A 19,483-nucleotide genomic window follows, 5' to 3' on the forward strand; every position below is an offset into this window, starting at 1 on the left:
AAAACAACATGAACTGTTTTATTGGTGAGGATTAGTTTTCTGCATTGTTACAAATTGTTAAGGGCTTCTGACTAAATTGCAAGAAGGATGTATATATATACAGTGGGGCAAAAAAGTATTTAGTCAGCCACCGATTGTGCAAGTTCCCCCACTTAAAATGATGACAGAGGTCAGTAATTTGCACCAGAGGTACACTTCAACTGTGAGAGACAGAATGTGAAAAAAAAATCCATGAATTCACATGGTAGGATTTGTAAAGAATTTATTCGTAAATTAGGGTGGAAAATAAGTATTTGGTCACCTCAAACAAGGAAAATCTCTGGCTCTCACAGACCTGTAACGTCTTCTGTAAGAAGCTTTTCTGTCCCCCACTCGTTACCTGTATGAATGGCACCTGTTTGAACTCATCATCTGTATAAAAGACACCTGTCCACAGCCTCAAACAGTCAGACTCCAAACTCCGCCATGGCCAAGACCAAAGAGCTTTCGAAGGACACCAGGAAACGTATTGTAGACCTGCACCAGACTGGGAAGAGTGAATCTACAATAGGCAAGCAGCTTGGTGTGAAAAAATCAACTGTGGGAGCAATCATCAGAAAATGGAAGACATACAAGACCACTGATAATCTCCCTCGATCTGGGGCTCCACGCAAGATCTCATCCCGTGGGGTCAAAATGATCATGAGAACGGTGAGCAAAGATCCCAGAACCACACGGGGGGACCTGGTGAATGACCTGCAGAGAGCTGGGACCAAAGTAACAAAGGTCACCATCAGTAACACACTACAACGGCAGGGAATCAAATCCCGCAGTGCCAGACGTGTTCCGCTGCTGAAGCCAGTGCATGTCCAGGCCCGTCTGAAGTTTGCCAGAGAGCACATGGATGATACAGCAGAGGATTGGGAGAATGTCATGTGGTCAGATGAAACCAAAGTAGAACTTTTTGGTATAAACTCAACTCGTCGTGTTTGGAGGAAGAAGAATACTGAGTTGCATCCCAAGAACACCATACCTACTGTGAAGCATGGGGGTGGAAACATCATGCTATGGGGCTGTTTTCCTGCCAAGGGGACAGGACGACTGATCCGTGTTAAGGACAGAATGAATGGGGCCATGTTTCGTGAGATTTTGAGCCAAAACCTCCTTCCATCAGTGAGAACTTTGAAGATGAAACGAGGCTGGGTCTTCCAACATGACAATGATCCAAAACACACCGCCCGGGCAACAAAGGAGTGGCTCCGTAAGAAGCATTTGAAAGTCCTGGAGTGGCCTAGCCAGTCTCCAGACCTCAACCCCATAGAAAATCTGTGGCAGGAGTTGAAAGTCCGTGTTGCTCGGCGACAGCCCCAAAACATCACTGCTCTCGAGACGATCTGCATGGAGGAATGGGCCAAAATACCAGCTACTGTGTGTGCAAACCTGGTAAAGACCTATAGTAAACGTTTGACCTCTGTTATTGCCAACAAAGGTTATGTTACAAAGTATTTAGTTGTATTTTTGTTATTGACCAAATACTTATTTTCCACCCTGATTTACGAATAAATTCTTTACAAATCCTACCATGTGGATTCATGGATTTTTTTTTCACATTCTGTCTCTCACAGTTGAAGTGTACCTCTGGTGCAAATTACTGACCTCTGTCATCATTTTAGGTGGGGGAACTTGCACAATCGGTGGCTGACTAAATACTTTTTTGCCCCACTGTAACCACTGGTAAATGATGATGACAGTAAATATGGCTGATGTAGGAAGACAAACTGAAGGAAAATGAGTGAAGAGTAGATTTGTGATATTTCACTGTGTCTGTCTATAGGATTGTGCTGGACGGGATGCTGTTTTGTTTAAATCTTTCTCTTACATTACTGGGATTCAACATCTGTTTAGTTTGGGTTTTTTTCTGAGATCACCATTGTGATGTGGAATTTCTTCATTGAAGGGGACTTAAATCACATAATCTAAAAACAGACCCATTTATTATGCTGATGCTTAATATATCTTTGTGTGATTTTTAAAAATATATAAAGTTTTGTGAAACTGTTGGATTTTTCTTTTTTTTTCCTTCTCTGAGGAAATACTGTGAAAGTTCCAAGTGGCGGCACATCAGAGAGGATAGCTCATTAGAATGTTCCACTGTTATACTTATTACCATTATTACCATTATTTTCAGCCCCTCCAAAGTCTTAACATTTGACTTCCCCGTTTGGTCAAAAACAGGGAAAGATCTTTTTCTTTTTTTTTTTTCTGATGGCAGTTTCCTGATGATGACAGTTTTGATGAAAAAAAATGCAAACAGGTAAAAATAGAGAAAATGTGACAGACTAATATAACACATTAGTCCACATTTGATGGTCAAGTGATTAATTCTGGCAATGGGCTAAAAAAAGTTTCAGTGTGCATTTGAGCAAAAGCAACAAATCTTTTATTTGTTACTCAGACAATTGGGTTTAAGTAATTTAATTTCCAAATTTGAGTGTAAATATTGTTCAAGACTGTACCAATTTTAATTGTAACTTACATTTAAGATTCATACAGTAAAACCTTTAGCCAGTATTTTACATTTTAAAATAAAAGTAAGGCTTTGGTATGTGGAAAAGCCATGGTTAAACTAACTGTAAAAGTACTTCCTCCCTTTGCTCAAAAATTAAGCTAGATTATTTTCCATCAATATTCCACACATAGATTGTCTCATTTGAGCCCCGCCCACAATGTTATGACTCTATAAGAATATTTGATCACTTTTTCCCTGATTAGCTATCTCTCGATTATTGTGTGTTTTATTGAGCTCTTCATCATTTTCTATTTTGTATTTTATTGAGCTCCTTTTCTTTCTCCTTTTTGCTTGTTTTATTTTTCTCGTTTTATTTTTATTTATTTTTAAACATTTTTTTAACTTTTCCAAGCTATTTGCTGTTTCATAAAATTGTACTGAGCTGGGTCATTTTTGACATTCTGGCTGCTACGACATGACAAGTGTCCAACATTTTCCATTACAATAGTGCATTGTATCTAATGTTAGCATTACTAGTTAAAGGATTCTCTCACCTGACTGGCAGTTTATGTCCTCACTGCATCCGCTGTCAACAGAAACCTTCTCATACTTGCCGTGACCTGTCACCACAAATTTATATCTTTTGCCAGTGGAGCTCTCCTGCAATTCAGTCGATAAAACAATATTGATCAAGACAAACGTTTAAAAGTTTCTGTTCCGCTATCCTCCGTGTGAGCGTGTACCTTTCCTTCTTTTCCAGACGATAACGTGTCTCCAAGGCTCTCCCATAAATTTTTCTTGTTTAAAACACCACCAGGGTTGATTTCCTGAAAACAGGAACAGTAAACAAACCACACTTTGGTATCTCTGTCTGAAAGAGCAACATGTAAAAGCTGCTGATGTTGCCATGAGGGGGCAGACTTTCACTGCCTAGCCTGCAAACCTGAGGCTGATTTACACCAGACAGAAAAGAAAGTGGGAAGCGAAAACTTGAAGTAGAAAAGAACAGAGAATGATGTGGACTGAAAGACTTTAAAGAATAAGAAATAGTAATAAATTTAGAGAATAGAGGAAAAAGCTGAAACTGTATGAAACTGACAATAATAACAAAAATAATAATAAATAATGATAGGAACGGAATCATAGCTAATTTTAGAGATTTTTGTGAATCTGACAATAAATAAATAAGAACAACAACAAAAAAGACATTTTAAGGTCACAGGACGACGAAAAATTTTAAAAATGGGCTTTTTAAATCATATCGGCATGAAAGACTGCCATGTGGGAATAGCTGAACACTCTTAATGTCAAGCACTCTCAATGCAGAAAAAACAACAATGTGCATAGCAAAGCCTGGCAGTGAAAGCAGATGACACACACATGAAGAGTGGGGCAAAGTTTGATTTGCTCTTTTACCAAATACTCATGACATCATTCCCTTGCAGATGGCAGAATTCAACATTGCTTCTGAAATCAAACTTTTCTTCTTTTAAGGTTCACTATTTTGTACTTTATTTTGTATTCACTTTAAGGATTCACATTATATGAATCTTATTTATTTACTGATTTAGAGAGGTCTGAAGTCTGAGCTTTTGGTTTTATTTATACAAACTACACTGACCTCATGATACTTTGGGTATGTTTAAGTTGAGCATCCACTGCTATAGCAGTATATACAATGACAAAAATATGAAATATGAAAAAATATGAGCAATGGGGTACCCTTTAAACAAAAGCTGATAGCAGCTGACACCGTGAACAGTGTGATACTTAAAGAGTGTGTTATAAGCAAGAAAATATTCATGTTCAGAGAAACATCCATAAAAGCAGAAGAAGTAGTTTTGTGTAAAAAGCACTAACCACTAGCTTGTTGAATAAGAAGTTTTTCTTTTTGCTGTGTGTGGGGTTTTCTTTTTTAAAACTGTGACAAAATCTGAACAAAAACATGCTCTTAGAACCATAGAAATCTTCCTGGGAGGATTAATAAACATGGAAGCAGAGGACATCATCCTGACATCCTGGTAAATGTTGACTTTTGAGCCACCCAAACTGACCGTATGAACACATATGGAATTGGGCAGCATGCATTAAAATCATAAATTAAACTTTTGGTTTTGTATATTTTTAAAGTAGTTGTTGCCTTTCCATTTTTGGTTGGAAAAAGACATAAAGACTGGGCAAAATACCTGTTTAAAAACTGATGTAATCAATTTAATGTAATTCATGTAGAAATAATAATAATAATAATGATATGACTTACTGCTGGTTTGGAGGGGGAGCTACATCTGCTTCCGTCTTCACTTCCTTTCACCCACTGGTTGATGAGATCAGCAACACCCACTTTTAGAGCATCTGCGTCCTGAGAGAAAAGTGAGAAACATCATGTATTACAGTAATATCAAAAGCATTCCCCTAGGAAATCTTCCCTCCTGTTTTCTGTTTAAAATATATTATTTTGGAAATTATTGGAAACATAAAGGAACAACCCCCCCCCCCCACCCCACACACACAAGTTATGTTTCCATAAACCTTAGATGCTGTGATCGAGGTGGCATTTTGGTTCCAGGCGTCTCCGGCCTCAAACAGGTTCTTCTTGGATGCAACTGGTTCAGTGGGAGCAGTGAGATCAGTCACTGTCTGGCAGCCTGATCTGCCTTCCTTTGAGGAGAGCTGAGAAAAATAAGATGACAGAAAGAAAAGTAGAAAAGTTTAGGTCAGTTCTGAGAATCTAGTGAGAGAGTCACTGTGTGAGCGAGTAAAGGAGTGCTAGTTTGTAAAGCAACCAAATATTAGTGGAATTTTTTTTGCCTTCATTGTGAAACGATGATACTCTACACATACACAAAAATGAAAACTCATTTGCACAACAGACCAATTTCTTCTTGATTTTACATCCTTCACTTTAATACTTTACCTATTATTGCTATATATATATAGCAATAATGATGTGTGGTTCACAAGACAATGTAAACCAGTTTATTTAAAAAATGTTTTTAATGCAATAATTGTTGCCAGTCACAGGCAAATTGAATAGATGTAACTGTTTTTTCTCCACTTTCTTTATGTTTTATTAAACACCATCACCTTTTCGTTAATTTTAGAATTCTTTTTATTTGGATAAATACCCAGAAAAACTTTTTCCCTGTGATAAATGATAGCCGTATTTTCAAACGAGCCAAGACCACACCATCTTTTTCACACTCAGGTTAAAATATGTTTATTTTAACAAAGACCTCACAATGTTAAAAAGAAGAACAAGGAAGAACTGCATTTTTACAGGAAGAAACCTGTATCAGGGATCAGGGAGGGAGGGAGGGATCCTCAGGGAGGATCAACCAACCGCTGCTACTAAAAAAAAAATTATAGCAGTCTAAAGCAGCGGTCCCCAACCTTTTTTGCGCCGCGGACCAGTTTATGCCCGACAATATTTTCACGGACCGGCCTTTAAGGTGTCGCGGATAAATACATTAAAATAAATCTAGTACCGGCACCGAAAAAAGAAGATTTATTCATAACACACCTGAAAAGACCCAGGAAAACTGAGTTAACGATAAAAGCGATAACAAAATAACGCTGAAAACCGATAAAAACCCTGAAAACCATACATTTCACACCTGAGCCTCAACTCTCGCGGCCCGGTACCAAACGACTCACGGACTGGTACCGGTCCGAGGCCCGGGGGTTGGGGACCGCTGGTCTAAAGTGTCCTCTGAGATTTCAAGTGATCAGTCTGCGGAATCTGTTAATGATTACAAAAAATTATCCCACAAATATCCTCTTACTGGTTGAGAAGAAAAACACTCTGCAGTTTTACCTCCAGGGCGTGTGTATATTGTTCCAGTCTCTTGTCGATCTTGGAAACAGGAAGAGGTGGCAGTGTCTTCTTTATGTTGCTGGTGCTTTAGAAGAATGCATAAACAACTGAATCAGTCATGGCAAAAGTGTAATTCTGTCTGATTTTAGCATGTGGTACAAACTCTTTATGTCCTTCCAGAGAAAAGTTTGGTGTTTCTACGTGTAAATGGTGATGGACATCATATAACACTGAAAGAAAGCTTCCTACACGTGTTAGATTTTGATCATTCTTGTGTGTGTTTTTTATTGGTAGGCCTACCTTCTCCTCAGAGACTCTGTTCGCTCTGTGATCTGAGGAATGGAAATTTTCTGTTTATTAATTTGCATTTCGCAGATCAACAATTTAAACAGGAGTAAAAAACCAAAACAAAAAGGAGACACAAAAACTTCAGTGTTCTTTCACAAAGGAAATCAGCTGTCAAATAATATTCTACTAACAATTACATAATTCCTGTCTTCATGACGGTCCAAAACATTACTCTGATAAATTCTCTGTCTTCCTTCTCAAGTCCTCATCTCAGGTCCATGCAACAAAGATAGTAAATGTTCCCTCTCTTCAACCAGGTTCAGTTTAACAGGATAAACCTTGATCCTATAATGTTTCTAATAAGAGTTGTTCAATACTTGACCTGTTAGACCTTTTGCAAAACACTGCAGACAATTTGTTATCAGAAAACAAAGGTGTTTTATGCCTTGTTTTTACCCTCTGACAGAAATCCTTAACTTTCTGAGGCCAAAGTCATCCTTAACAACTCCCAACCCCAACCCTAACTTTAACCCTAGCCCTAGCCTTATATGTCATTTTTGTTTTTATTGAATTGTTTTTTTAAGTCTTGACTATCAGGGAACAAGGATTATTCTAATTGACACGCATGACTACTATTTACATTTGTTTAGAAAAACGTCTCTTTTGACATTCTTCAAAATATCGGGTTAGTCATATGTCATGACTTCAGGGGGTTAAGTTACCTAATACTTTTATTACCGAGACAGATTTCACTTTGCAGCTGTAGGTTTTTCCTCTTGTAGCAGGTCAAATTATCAGTAGTTTTGCAGTCTTTCTAATAGCAGTGCTGCCAGATTCGGGGTGTATCAGGGTGTGTTTGCTTGAGTTTGCTTGAGAGTGGCCTGCTGTTTTTCATCCTGACTCACCTTGAATTTACCATCTGCTGTGACGCGGCTGCTCACTTCATCCTGTAAAGAGACAGAGTAAGCTGAGACACAAATTCCTATAGAAGTCAGTGAGACTGCACCAAAAAACACTGCAAAATAAAAAATATATATCTCTGTGGTTCACAAGTTATTTTACCCTTTCCCTGTTCTGAACTTTTTAACATCCATCAGGTCACCAAACCACTGAGGGTTAATGTTAGGGTGGTATAAACTTCAAATTTCAAAGAGGTTTTTTAACCAACAATAACAGGTTTTCTCACCATTTAAAAATCCTACCAATAAAACTGTGTCATGCAGTTCATGGCTGCTCTTTAATCAGTGCAATCAAACCTTAAGTTTGACATATGACTCTCTTCCATTGCTGCACAATAGGTCAGCTGACACATGCAGGTTACTTACTGGGTAAAACTGTATGAGGAGTTTCTTTTGGGACATCAGGAGGCATTAAAGAGACAATGGGTTTAGACATGATTAATACAATGTAACACAATAATATGAGGTGCCGTAAGGGACATTATTACTGAAACGCTCTCACACACACTACTGAAACGCTCTCACACGCACTACTGAAATTTTAGCTCTCTCACACACAACTGAAACGCTCTCACACACACTACTGAAAAACCAAGGCATTTCACTTGAACAGGAAGGTGTTTCAGTTAAACAGGAAGGCATTTCAGTTAAACAGGAAGGCATTTAAGTTGAACAGGAAGTCATTTCAGTTAAACAGGAAGGCGTTTCAGTTAAACAGGAAGTTGTTTCTTGACAAGGAAACTGAAAAAAGTGGTAGATTTCAAACAAACCACTACACAGATGTCTACTCAGCAACCTGCTAGTAGCCTAAGAGAAGCAGCTGCATTACTTAATATATAAGCCTCAGCATATGTCAAAATTTTGAATATCCTGGTTAATTTTTTTTGGCATGTGTGCTTTTTGTCTTTTTTAGCAAAGAAAAAAATATCTTAAAATTATTAATAAAACCAGGGAGAGAAGGCTTAGCGTTCCTCCATTTAGCACAATGGATATGATATTTACTCAAAAGTATGATGATGTTAATAATGTCTGAGACACCCAATGCTAGATGATCCATATAAAAAATTTATGATGTAATTCAAATAGTGGCACGTCATTAATATTTAGGGAAATCCAATTTTTTAAGTTGCACCAAATGCATTGTGTGATAGGGCATAGAAAAAAAAGATGTTCTAGGGTTTCATTTTCATCAGTACAAAAAGAACACTGATCCACCTCAAAGCCAAATCTCTTTTTTTTAGAAATTCTGCCACAGGATTAATTTTGTTTATTACTTTAAAGTGTGTTACTTTAACTTTAGGTAGAATAGGCTATTTCATAAATTTTTAGTAGGCTTTATCCAGTGTATATGAAATAACTAAATTAGAACCATGCAATGTAACCATTCTGTTGTAACTATGAAATATTTTGTCTTTGAAGAAACTACTAATAAATTTATTATTGCATTTTTATCAAACAGCTGACATTGCCCTAGCAATAAATTTGGGAGCACTGATGAGAAATTATTGTATATCATAACATTTTTAATCAAATGAAGCAGAGGCAGTGGGACCAGTTCACAAAATTTGTTATATTCTTGTCATGAACCGAAGTTCAGCGCACAAGCTGGACCCAGAAGCAGAGCCAACACACACAGGAGTACGAGAAAATAAACTTTATTTTAACTGAAGGTGTCCCGGGAGGGTAGAAGGAAAACACGCGTGAAACTAGAAAAACCAAGGGACCGGGAGATGAGTTGCGCAGGAACGCCAAAAACGGGACTGTGGGAGGGATGACAGCGGGGCCGTGGGAGCCGGAGGGAGGGGTGAGGGTCCGCGGGGGAGCTCCAGGAAAGTCGAGGTGGCGAGTACTGAAGGCGATCCAAATTCCAGACGGGCAGGTGGACAGGCAGGTGGCTCAAAAAACACACCGAGTTGTTATCGCTGTGAGACGACTACGGACTGGCGTGGAGCAGCAGGCTGGGCTGGATCAAATAGTCCACCTGATGATCGCCTGGGATGGGGTGCAGGTGTGGAGTTAACAGCCACGCCCGTGGGCGTGGGCATCCCATCAGCACCTCGGACGCCGGGCCGCGGACCATGACAATTCTCTTTGAGAACAGTTTAGACAATATTTTTCTGAAAAGTCTGTGTAACTTAGAATGACACCGTTATCATCCAACAAATCTGTTATGAATATAAGCTTTTTGTTTAAACCAGTCGCTCTTGAAAATTGATTTTTGATTAAGTGTTATTACCCTATGATTTCCAGTGTTGGGGAGTAACGGAATACATGTACCGCCGTTACGTATTTAAAATACAAAATATGAGTAACTGTATTCCGTTACAGTTACCGTTTAAAAAGGTGGTATTCAGAATACAGTTACTTTGTTGAAATAAATGGATTACACTGCGGTACTTTCCTGTTTCATTTTGTTGCGGGTCAGGACTGTTTGGGTTTTGTTTGACAGCTACGTTCTGTTGTTCCAGGCGGCAGGGTTACGGTTGCCATGGTTACAGGGCGACGCTCTCTCTCTCTCTCTGCGACTGTGTGTTTCCTGGGTGAGAGAGCGCCTTTTCGTTGTTGTTGTTGTTGTGCTAAGCTAACAGGCAGAATGCTACAAGCATAGCTCTAAAGAATGTAGCATCATGGGCAGTGTAGTCCGTGTTGCAGGGAGAATGGACTGCCATACACATTATGGGTCTGTGAGCGCGAGGAGGGAGAAAAAGGGGAGTGGAAAGGTACGAGTTGTCATCGAGGAAAAACGGGAGCTGGAAGCATGTAAATATAATAATAACCACTTCAGCCAAGAAGAGTGCCTGACGAGCCCAGTTGTAAGTAAGCTATTAAGACTCGACTGTACACCGTGTTCGTGTTTTCCTCCGAAAACAATAAGTTCCGTTGGAGCAGTCTTTCAACGCCTGTCTCTGTCTCTCGCAAGAAAAGTTGACCCACACAACAAAGTAAAGCTATTTTTCGGCTAGGAGCCGACAGGGACCCCGCCGTATTAGTCAGAGGTCCCTTTACTACGGTTCGGAGTCGCGGACCTTCAGTAATAGTAATAAATCACACAGCAATAGTACATTCACGTTGTTGTAAAAAGCATGATAATATATTAAGTAATCCAAAGTATCCAGAATACGTTACTGTCATTGAGTAACGTAACGGAATACGTTACAGAATACATTTTGGGGCATGTATTCTGTATTCTGTAATGGAATACATTTTAAAAGTAACCTTCCCAACACTGATGATTTCATAAGGTTTAATTATGGGGAGAAGTTGTGGGTATAACTCATTATCTCAGATTTTAACCATTTAATTCTAAGGGTGCCAACCATAAATTCTAATTCTGGAGTTTTGATACCACCTTTATTGTATTCCTTCACAAGCTGAGATTTTCAGTGTAAAGGGTTTTATTCCTCCACAAAAATTCAAAAATAACTGTGTTAGCCTTATTAATGCTTTTAGAGGAGATATATAGAGAGTGACAAGGATAAATCAATTTGGAGATGCCTTCAGCTTTAGATAGGATGTTTCTGCCAAAAATAGTGAGGTCTCTGGTTAACCAATGGCTAAGTGATTTCTTCATCTCCATGATACAGTTAGAAATATTAGTGTCTTCTCTGCTAATTGTTTTTTTTTTAGTTTTTTTTTTTTTTTTAGATATTATCAGCACTATATATTTAACTTTAGATTCAACTCTAACCAAAGCTATTGAGGAGTCAGAGCTTGTATGAATCGGGAGTAGTTCACATTTTTTGATACTGAGAGATAAACGAGATGCTTTAGAAAAAATGTAGTTTTCTCTACCACGTATTTATCTTTCAAAAAAATAGATGTATCATCTGCGAATTGACTTATTTTGAAGTCTTTATTAAAAATTGATATTCCTTGTATGTCTTTAGAATTTTTGATTAATAGTGTTAACAACTGTATATATACCAATATAAAAAGCTTAGGGGAAACAGGACATACTTGCCGAATTCCCTGTTGCACCTTGAATCCAGGAATGGATTCAAGGAAGCTAAAATATTGTTAAGTAATGCGGCTGCTTCACTTAGGCTACAAGCACAGCCGTCCCCAACCCCCAGGTCCTGGACCAGTACCGGTCTGTGAGTCGTTTGGTACCAGGTCGCAAGAGTTGAGGCTTGAGTTTGAAATTTATGGTTTTCAGGGTATTTATAGTTTGTTTGTTTTTTTATATCGTTTATATTGTTAACTCGGTTTCCCTGGGTTTTTTCCCGTGTGTTATGAATAAATCTTCTTTTTTTGGTAGCAGTACTGGTTTTATTTTATTGTATTTATCAAAGACAACTTAAAGGCCGGTCCGTGAAATTATTGTCGGCCATAAATGGTACGTGGCGCAAAAAAGGTTGGGGACCGCTGTACTAGCAGGACGCTGAGTAGACATCCTTGTCGTGTTTTGAAATATATCGCTTTTTCCATCAGTTTCCTTGTCAGGAAACAACTTCCCGTTCAGTGGAAATGCCTCTGGTTTCAGTGGAGTGTGTGAGTGAATTTCAGTAGTGTGTGTGAGAGCGTTTCAGTAGTGTGTGTGAGAGCGTTTCAGTAGTGTGTGTGAGAGCTAAAAATTTCAATAGTGTGTGTGAGAGCGTTTCAGTAGTGTGTGTGAGAGTGTTTCAGTAGTGTGTGTGAGAGGTAAAATTTCAGTAGTGTGTGTGAGAGCGTTTCAGTAATAATGTCCCTTACGGCACCTCATACAATAAGACTTTATCATCAGAAGTTCATTACATTATATCTGAGCAATTTAACATCATCATAGGTAAAAAGTGCTGGGTGCAACTGAAGCTGACCCAGACCGATCCACGTGGTACACACCTGCTTCATTGTTAAAAAATGAAGAAGGAACTAGTCCATCTCAGATGAGTTGCAACATCCTCAAACAAAACCAAGGGAATTTTACAAGAAATTTAATTTTTGAAGGAAACACCTATAAAATCTGTAAAGTAATCAAAATTCACTTGCGCATAACATATCACATGAAAACTTTGCATTGAACTTTAGCTTTAGTTGTTTTCTGTATTCTGATTGAACAATATGTAAATGCAGGAACAGTACAATCAATGTTCCCTCTAATTTTCCATGTGTCTGAGTGAACACCAGGGCTGGACTGGGACAAAAAATCAGCCCGGGCATTTTGACTAGAGACCGGCCCACCAGGTATTATAGGAAAAACCATAAAGCCTTTGAATGAAAACAAATGCTGTTGTCACAGTGATGTGTTGGTATATATGTATCAGTCTAATACACCATCCTCCCTATTCTGGTATTCTAAACAGTACCCGAAAGTAGACTGCTTGGTCGAGTTAACCTCCTGAACTATCTACAACACATGGTGAAAACCTGAAATTAAGACAGAGAAGACTAGAGGGGAGACATGATCATTACTGATTACTGATGACAGATTTAGATATATTTTCATAAACCATTCATTTGCCACATCAATAAACAGCATGGCAGGGCAACATATTTTTTCTAACATGGCAACCTTTAAAAGGCGATAGGAGATAGAAAGACAGGTGAGAAAGAATAAAACTTAATTGACTTTTTGATGGCATTTTACACACAGTACTGGTACAGTATCTAGAAAATGTGGGAAAATACTGGCATCATATCACTTGGCATCATCACTTGGCTACTTCTGAAGAAATTATGATGGGACCCTAAAAAAAATTACTATGTACCATAATGGATTTCTATACATTTTACATTAGATGAAAACGTTTGTTGTAAGATTCAGATTATTATTTTTTAAAAGCGAGACATTTTAAATGAGAAAAAGAAAGAAAAGTATTTCTTTGTGCCCCCCTTTCCCTGTTAATGCCCTACCTGGCCCCCTGGCAAAACTTTGCTAGACCCGCCCCTGCACAGTTACCAGCTGTCAGCTACATAAAAAGGATCCTGGTGTTATTTGTCTCTCAGAAACCGTTCATAACTTCCCTTCAACTCATTCATGTCACCTAAAAGGTAAACCTGTTTCTCCATCACCTGTTTAGCTCTGATGATTCAGTAAGGACATCTCCTCGTTCCATCTTCATGTTTCCCTCTCACCAGATAACCAAACCGATATCATGACCAGCAGCTTTTACAGCTGTGGCTCCAGCAAACATCAGCTGATACTAAAAATTAATATTAAATACATTCTAACAACAGCTGATCAAGCTTAAACGTGCTGCTGTTGTTTAGCGCGACATCCACTGGTTTCCTCTTTCTGGCGCAAAGTGGGCGATAAACAAACAAGAGAGAAAAGCCGATCAGCTGATCATTGATCAGTTTCATGATTGAAGTAGAACCAGGGGTGGGAGGGGGGAGAATGAGAGAAGAAGGGGCAGCTGTGCAGCAAAAACACAGAATAACTAAACGCAGTACTCCTGCCTTTCCGTCATCCACCTGCCAGCGTGTTCCATCTGCTGGCCTCCACCACTTGCTAATGTTACTGAATCTGTGGAAGCTCCGCAATAGCCACCACCAAACAATTGAGTTATTTTTACACATCTCTAAGCATCTGGCCAATCCACCACCTTTCAGTGTTTATACCGTTATGGGAAAAAAACGAGAAAAAAAACCCCATTGGCCCATAAAAATGAAAAATCACCATCAGCCCACCGGGCAAATGCCCGGTATGCCCGATGGCCAGTCCAGCTATGGTGAACACACAAACTCCCTGAGCGATTCCTTGGACCACTGTGAGCGACATCAGACGTGTGCACTGTGGTCACGCCAGCATCGAATCCATCCAAGTTACATGGTTTATTAAGATAATCAAATTACAGCATTTACATTTATGTTAGAGTACTTTTAATTAACTGCTTTAGCCCACTTACAATGAAAATGTAAAACAAAAATGTAGTCATTGACCTGTGTAGTATGTTAACACTATTGGAAGTAAAAATAACTTGAACTCGAATTTTGAAAACACAACTTTCTTCTTCTTCTTCTTCTTCTTTTCTTTCTTTCTTTCCTTTTTTTCCTTCTTTTTTTTAATAAAGCTCTGACTTGTATTATGAGTATGAGTCTGTGGTCTGGGAGAGAGTCCTGTAACTCTCTGTCTGCAAAATACAGTATATAAAGACCAATGTTGGGCAATTAATTATATAGTTACTTCTTCAAAAAAGTAACTCAGTTTGGCAAACAACAAAGTTTTTTACAGCTGTTTTTTTTTTCAAATGAAGCCAAGGTGTTTTTTTAAAATAAACATTTCAAACTATTTACAGCACAATCAGCTGTTCTGCATCAAATATGATGCCACACAAATTATTTGTGCCACTCCAAAAATAATTTCTGTCCACATAAAGGAGAACAACAGCCTGATACCTGCAGGCCTGACAACAGGAGATGTATCACTCCTGTAACACCTGTAACATTCAGCAGTCGCCTCATTGTTCTGACACACACAACAAAACTATTGACTACACTACACACTAACTACACAAGATTTGCGCTAAACGTCGCAAATCTCTCACATCTCAAAACACCGTCGTCTCTCCTAAAACTTCCCCCCGTTTCTTAACAACTTGCCATATCATTTTTTGATTGGTCGACATGGTACTTTTTTCAACCAATAGGAAAGGGTGGGGGTGTTTTTGGTTTTGTTTTTGCTCACAGGCGGAGAGTGCTTTCGAGCGTTTTTTCTTATAGAACGTTTCTTCCCGCAGTAAATATAAACAACGATAGTATTCAGGAAGAAAACCAAACATTGCACATATTTTTTTATCATAACTCTGGTTTAATGTGGCCTATCAACACAATTTAAAAACTGGTATAAAGTCCACACTTTTTCCGTCAATTGTTCCGTCTGTCCTGCTCACATCTCCAATGGTTGTACACGTTGTCATTAACGTGGCTTCCCTCCACATCAGCCACGCCGCTTTGCTAGCTAAAACACCAGTGTCGGCACATAAGGACGCTGTCATAGCCTGTCAGCAACGTTGATTAGCTGCGTATATACGAATGTGAATCCCATTATTGGCTGGACTATGGGATAAGGTGGCATCGTTCTAATACCATACGGGAGCAGCCAGTCACTTACTGACTAGCACTGCAAAACAGAATTGTTAAAGTTTTAATTTTAATTTCAATTCAGGTTAGATTTTTTTTTGTGCGCAGAGACCATGCCAGCAGTGCGCAATTGCGCACGTGCGCAGCTTAGAGGGAACATTGAGTACAATACATCAAATTTTGTACCGGAGCATAGTAGATGTTACCTTTTCTGTAAGGAGGCTTACACTAGACACCATATGATTATGGAGACCCAGTAAATACCAAAAGAAGTCCTACAGATCACCCTCGGTTTTACAAGTTACCTTGAATGTTGGACTCATGGGACCGTAGCAGTTTAATGACTCTTCTCCTTCACTGCTGTTGCAGAGAGAAATGGCAGAGCTTCTGTTTTCCAGCTCGCTCCAGTGGTCTCTGCTGTCTGTCAGTCGCTAGGAAAAAAAAAAGAAAAACAGAACATTTGTATTTGATAGACAGATGTGCAGTAAAAGTACTTTCTGTCCTTAATTTGTATACACTGAAGGCAAGGTAAATATATGCCTCAAAGCAGTATAAAGCACATATTTGCATTGTTTCTTTTCGAGTTTAAGATGATTTAAATTAATAAGCTTTCTTATTTCTTTAAGGCACATTAGTATCCACTTCACCCTTGGGTGGGGAAAAGCAAAATAAAACCAGATGTTGCTAGTTTTGGTATCGCAGCCTTTGTACATTATGGCAGAATATTTTCCTAAGAGGATTGTCACGGCGGGGTGCGCCGATGTGTGTGGAAACAGGACCCAAAAGCAGATGATGACGAGTAGTTGAAAGTTTGAGCAGAAAAGTGATCCTTTATTAGATGACGGCAGAAATAAACCAGGAAACCAAAGTAAACTGACAAAACACTAAGAAACAAAACACTAAACGGTACTGAGACCAAAACCTAAACTATGACTGTGATGGAAAATAACCAGCAAATACTATGACTAAGACTAATGATGAATAACAGAAGAAAACCATAACTAAGACCGAGGTCAAAATAAACAGAACCAGGCTAGAACTAGGGCAGAATAAACAGACGACCCGACAATGGCATGCAGAAAACAAAGGGCTTAAATACAGACATGAGGTGAATCAGGGGAAGTGGAAACATATGGGGAAACAGCTGACAGCCATAAACCTAATGATAGGACCAGGAGAGAAAAGCTAAATACAATTAACAGAGAACACATGACATTGTCAGAATAAAACAGGAAATACTAAAACTAAACATGACAACACAACTTGACAGACCTAATACGTGATGAATAAATACCAAACCCCAAAACATAGAAAACCCAGGAACAATAACCAATAACTGCCTAAACTAAAGGCAAAATAGGAAATAACACAAAAACTAATAACATATCAAAAAATACAAAGAAAAACTCAGAGTGCTGGGTCGGAGACCCAGCCTGTGACAAGGATCAAGGTTTGTTTCCATAAAGCACAAACCACAATTGTAACAAATAACTACCCCCCATCAAAGACACAATGACAGCATCTTAAACAATAACACTCCAGACATAAGCTGTCGTAGGATTAATGGTACAACAATATACCTCTCTGAAAGCGTAGCTGGCGTTTGGTACTTTTAGAGTGCACCCCTTTCAAATGTTGGCGGGGCTGGGTGTTGATGCATAATTTAATTTTGACACTTTTCCCCAATATCGCCCAATTTTAAAGTGTGAAACTTTTAAAACTTGTTTTCACTGTTCGCTCAAACTGCATTAGTTGGTGGCAAAAGCCTAATGAATACCTGGCCCACTGCTGGTGATAAAAACTGGAATTTCCACAGCGCCTTACATCATTGGTGCTTTTGTCTGGCTCTGATTCATTTTGACACCCTCTAAGCCAAAGCAGCATTCTTTCACTTTATTGCTTCAGATCTGGAGCCAAATTCTATGAAATTGGAGTTGTTTAAAAAGCTTGCGTGTACTTCATGAAACACTTTTTATGAAACACTAGGGGAAACAGGACATTTTTCTGGAGCTATGTCAGTAAAGTACTGACATAGCTGCTTTGTAGATGTCTGAATAACAAAATGAAATGCCTAAATCCCAACTTCTTAACATCCCACTATGTGAAACTGTTGGACACATTTGACAAATTGTGTGAGAGATTGAATCATGGAGGCAAAACTGAAGTTAGTTTGTCCTTGATGTTATTATCTCATGAAGATTTCATGAGATTAATTTAATTTTATGTGCACACGATGGATTATAAATGACATAGCCAAATATAAAATTTCAAAATTGTTTCCAGAAGAGTGTAATTCTAGTTGATTTGGAACCTGTGTGCTTGCTGCATGACATCCATGTCAACAGTGTTTTATTGAAAATGGATCTTCAGTCTGCCTTTATTGATAGACTCACAAACCTCCTGACATTTTCTGAGGTAGCATTTTGCAAATCTTACATGAAAGTATGATCTTATTCTCAAGATTGCTCTACATTGATCTTATTGTGCAAAAAGGACAGTTACCTAAGTAAATTTAAATATAAAAAATATATTTTATATGTAATATATAATACATATATTTTTAATTAATTCTCTCTCTATATAATATATATACATATGTGTGTGTGTGTGTATAAATCCATAGATTTCCTTACAATCTGTACAAAGCAAACCTTGTTTTGCAGTGTTCTTTCTTCTTCATTGTCCTCCCTCGCCTCATTCTTGTCATCCCTGTGTCGCCACTCCCTTATGTGGTGGAGGTCTTCCTTCACTTCATGTGTGAAGTCCGCCTCTTCCTCCTGTTCATCATCTCTTGGAGTCTGTCTGCTTTCTGTCGGCCTCCTCTCTTTCTGCAGAGTTGGCTGCACCTCTTCTTCTTCTCTCTCCTGCTCATGCTTGTTATTCTCATTCTTCTCCTCCTGTTCCTTTTGCACCTCCACCTCCCCCTTCACCCTGCAGGCTTCTTCACTGTGGAAAAGATAATTACATTGAACTGACCAAAATGTTGTGATCCAGACACATTACCACAAGTAAAAACCTTGGGGAAAACAACAAAGAAAAAAACTCTACATAACCTACACAAATTACTGCATTTCAAAATGCCATGCAATAGTGAACAAAAAAGTAAAATCACTTAAGTACTGTACTTGAGCAAAATGAGCAGGGTGTAGTAGAGGCTGACAGTCATACTGTGTGATTTCACCTCACATGATATCATCTTTCCCTAACGTTTTCTTAAAAATATAGCAATTATGTTACATTTTACAACAGCAGGAAAAAAAGAAAAGAAAATGTTGAAGAAAAGTAAAAAAAAAAACATATTACTTTTCCTAAAACATCTGCCTGGCTTGCTACAGAAACTACGCAACACTTTTTTAAAGCAGGCATTGGCAAAATATTACCACCAAAATATAATTTTGTATTATTGCAACAAGATAACCCACAATTTTCATGACTGTGACTTATTTATTTTCCTATATTTTCATCAAATAAAGTTTTGTTTCATTCCTTTTGTTAAGCAAGCTCACTTCTAATTCTTTTTTCATTATTATTATTTAATTCTTTTGTCAACCCAAATACAATATAGCAACATGCTATGTTATATTTTAGCTATATTTGTAGCTTTTTGTGTTTAAGAATTAGAGAAGATGAGTAATGCTGTGTGTCTATAACCTAGATGGGGCACAGCAAGACATTAAAAAAAAAAAAAGAACAAGGAAAAAAAAACTAACAGTGAGTAGGGAGCATATCGTGGCTTCATTGTTCCTGCTGCCAAATACGATGTCATATCTGCTGGCCGGCAGGTTGTGTGCTGCAACCTTGTGTCGTGTGCCAAGAAGACCGATGAGCTGTAAGATGTCCTGACTTCCTTTTTGTCATTCGAGGTCTATAAGAAGTCAAAAGCAGAGAAGGGAACACAACATCTTTAATAAATTAATGCTATATACCAAGAGT

At 38.4% G+C, this 19,483-nt stretch overlaps 1 protein-coding gene across 1 annotated transcript in view; it reads right to left on the reverse strand.

The window, feature by feature from the left end:
* Positions 1-1,890: 1,890 nt before the first annotated feature.
* Positions 1,891-19,483, reverse strand: part of LOC120729280 (lymphocyte-specific protein 1-like) — a 42,702-nt gene continuing 25,109 nt past the window's right edge. The window contains exons 4-14 of the mRNA XM_040024815.1: positions 19,261-19,415; positions 18,202-18,496; positions 15,856-15,981; positions 7,916-7,939; positions 7,496-7,537; positions 6,603-6,634; positions 6,303-6,387; positions 5,018-5,158; positions 4,749-4,847; positions 3,232-3,315; positions 1,891-3,148 (exon numbers count right to left, since the gene is read on the reverse strand). Of these exons, the coding sequence (XP_039880749.1) occupies positions 3,026-3,148; positions 3,232-3,315; positions 4,749-4,847; positions 5,018-5,158; positions 6,303-6,387; positions 6,603-6,634; positions 7,496-7,537; positions 7,916-7,939; positions 15,856-15,981; positions 18,202-18,496; positions 19,261-19,415 (1,206 nt within the window). The 3' untranslated portion in view covers positions 1,891-3,025. The remainder of the gene's footprint in view (positions 3,149-3,231; positions 3,316-4,748; positions 4,848-5,017; positions 5,159-6,302; positions 6,388-6,602; positions 6,635-7,495; positions 7,538-7,915; positions 7,940-15,855; positions 15,982-18,201; positions 18,497-19,260; positions 19,416-19,483) is intronic.

Source organism: Simochromis diagramma, unplaced genomic scaffold (assembly GCF_900408965.1).
Source record: "Simochromis diagramma unplaced genomic scaffold, fSimDia1.1 OVJJ01000299.1, whole genome shotgun sequence".
In the NCBI taxonomy this organism is placed as follows: domain Eukaryota; kingdom Metazoa; phylum Chordata; class Actinopteri; order Cichliformes; family Cichlidae; genus Simochromis; species Simochromis diagramma.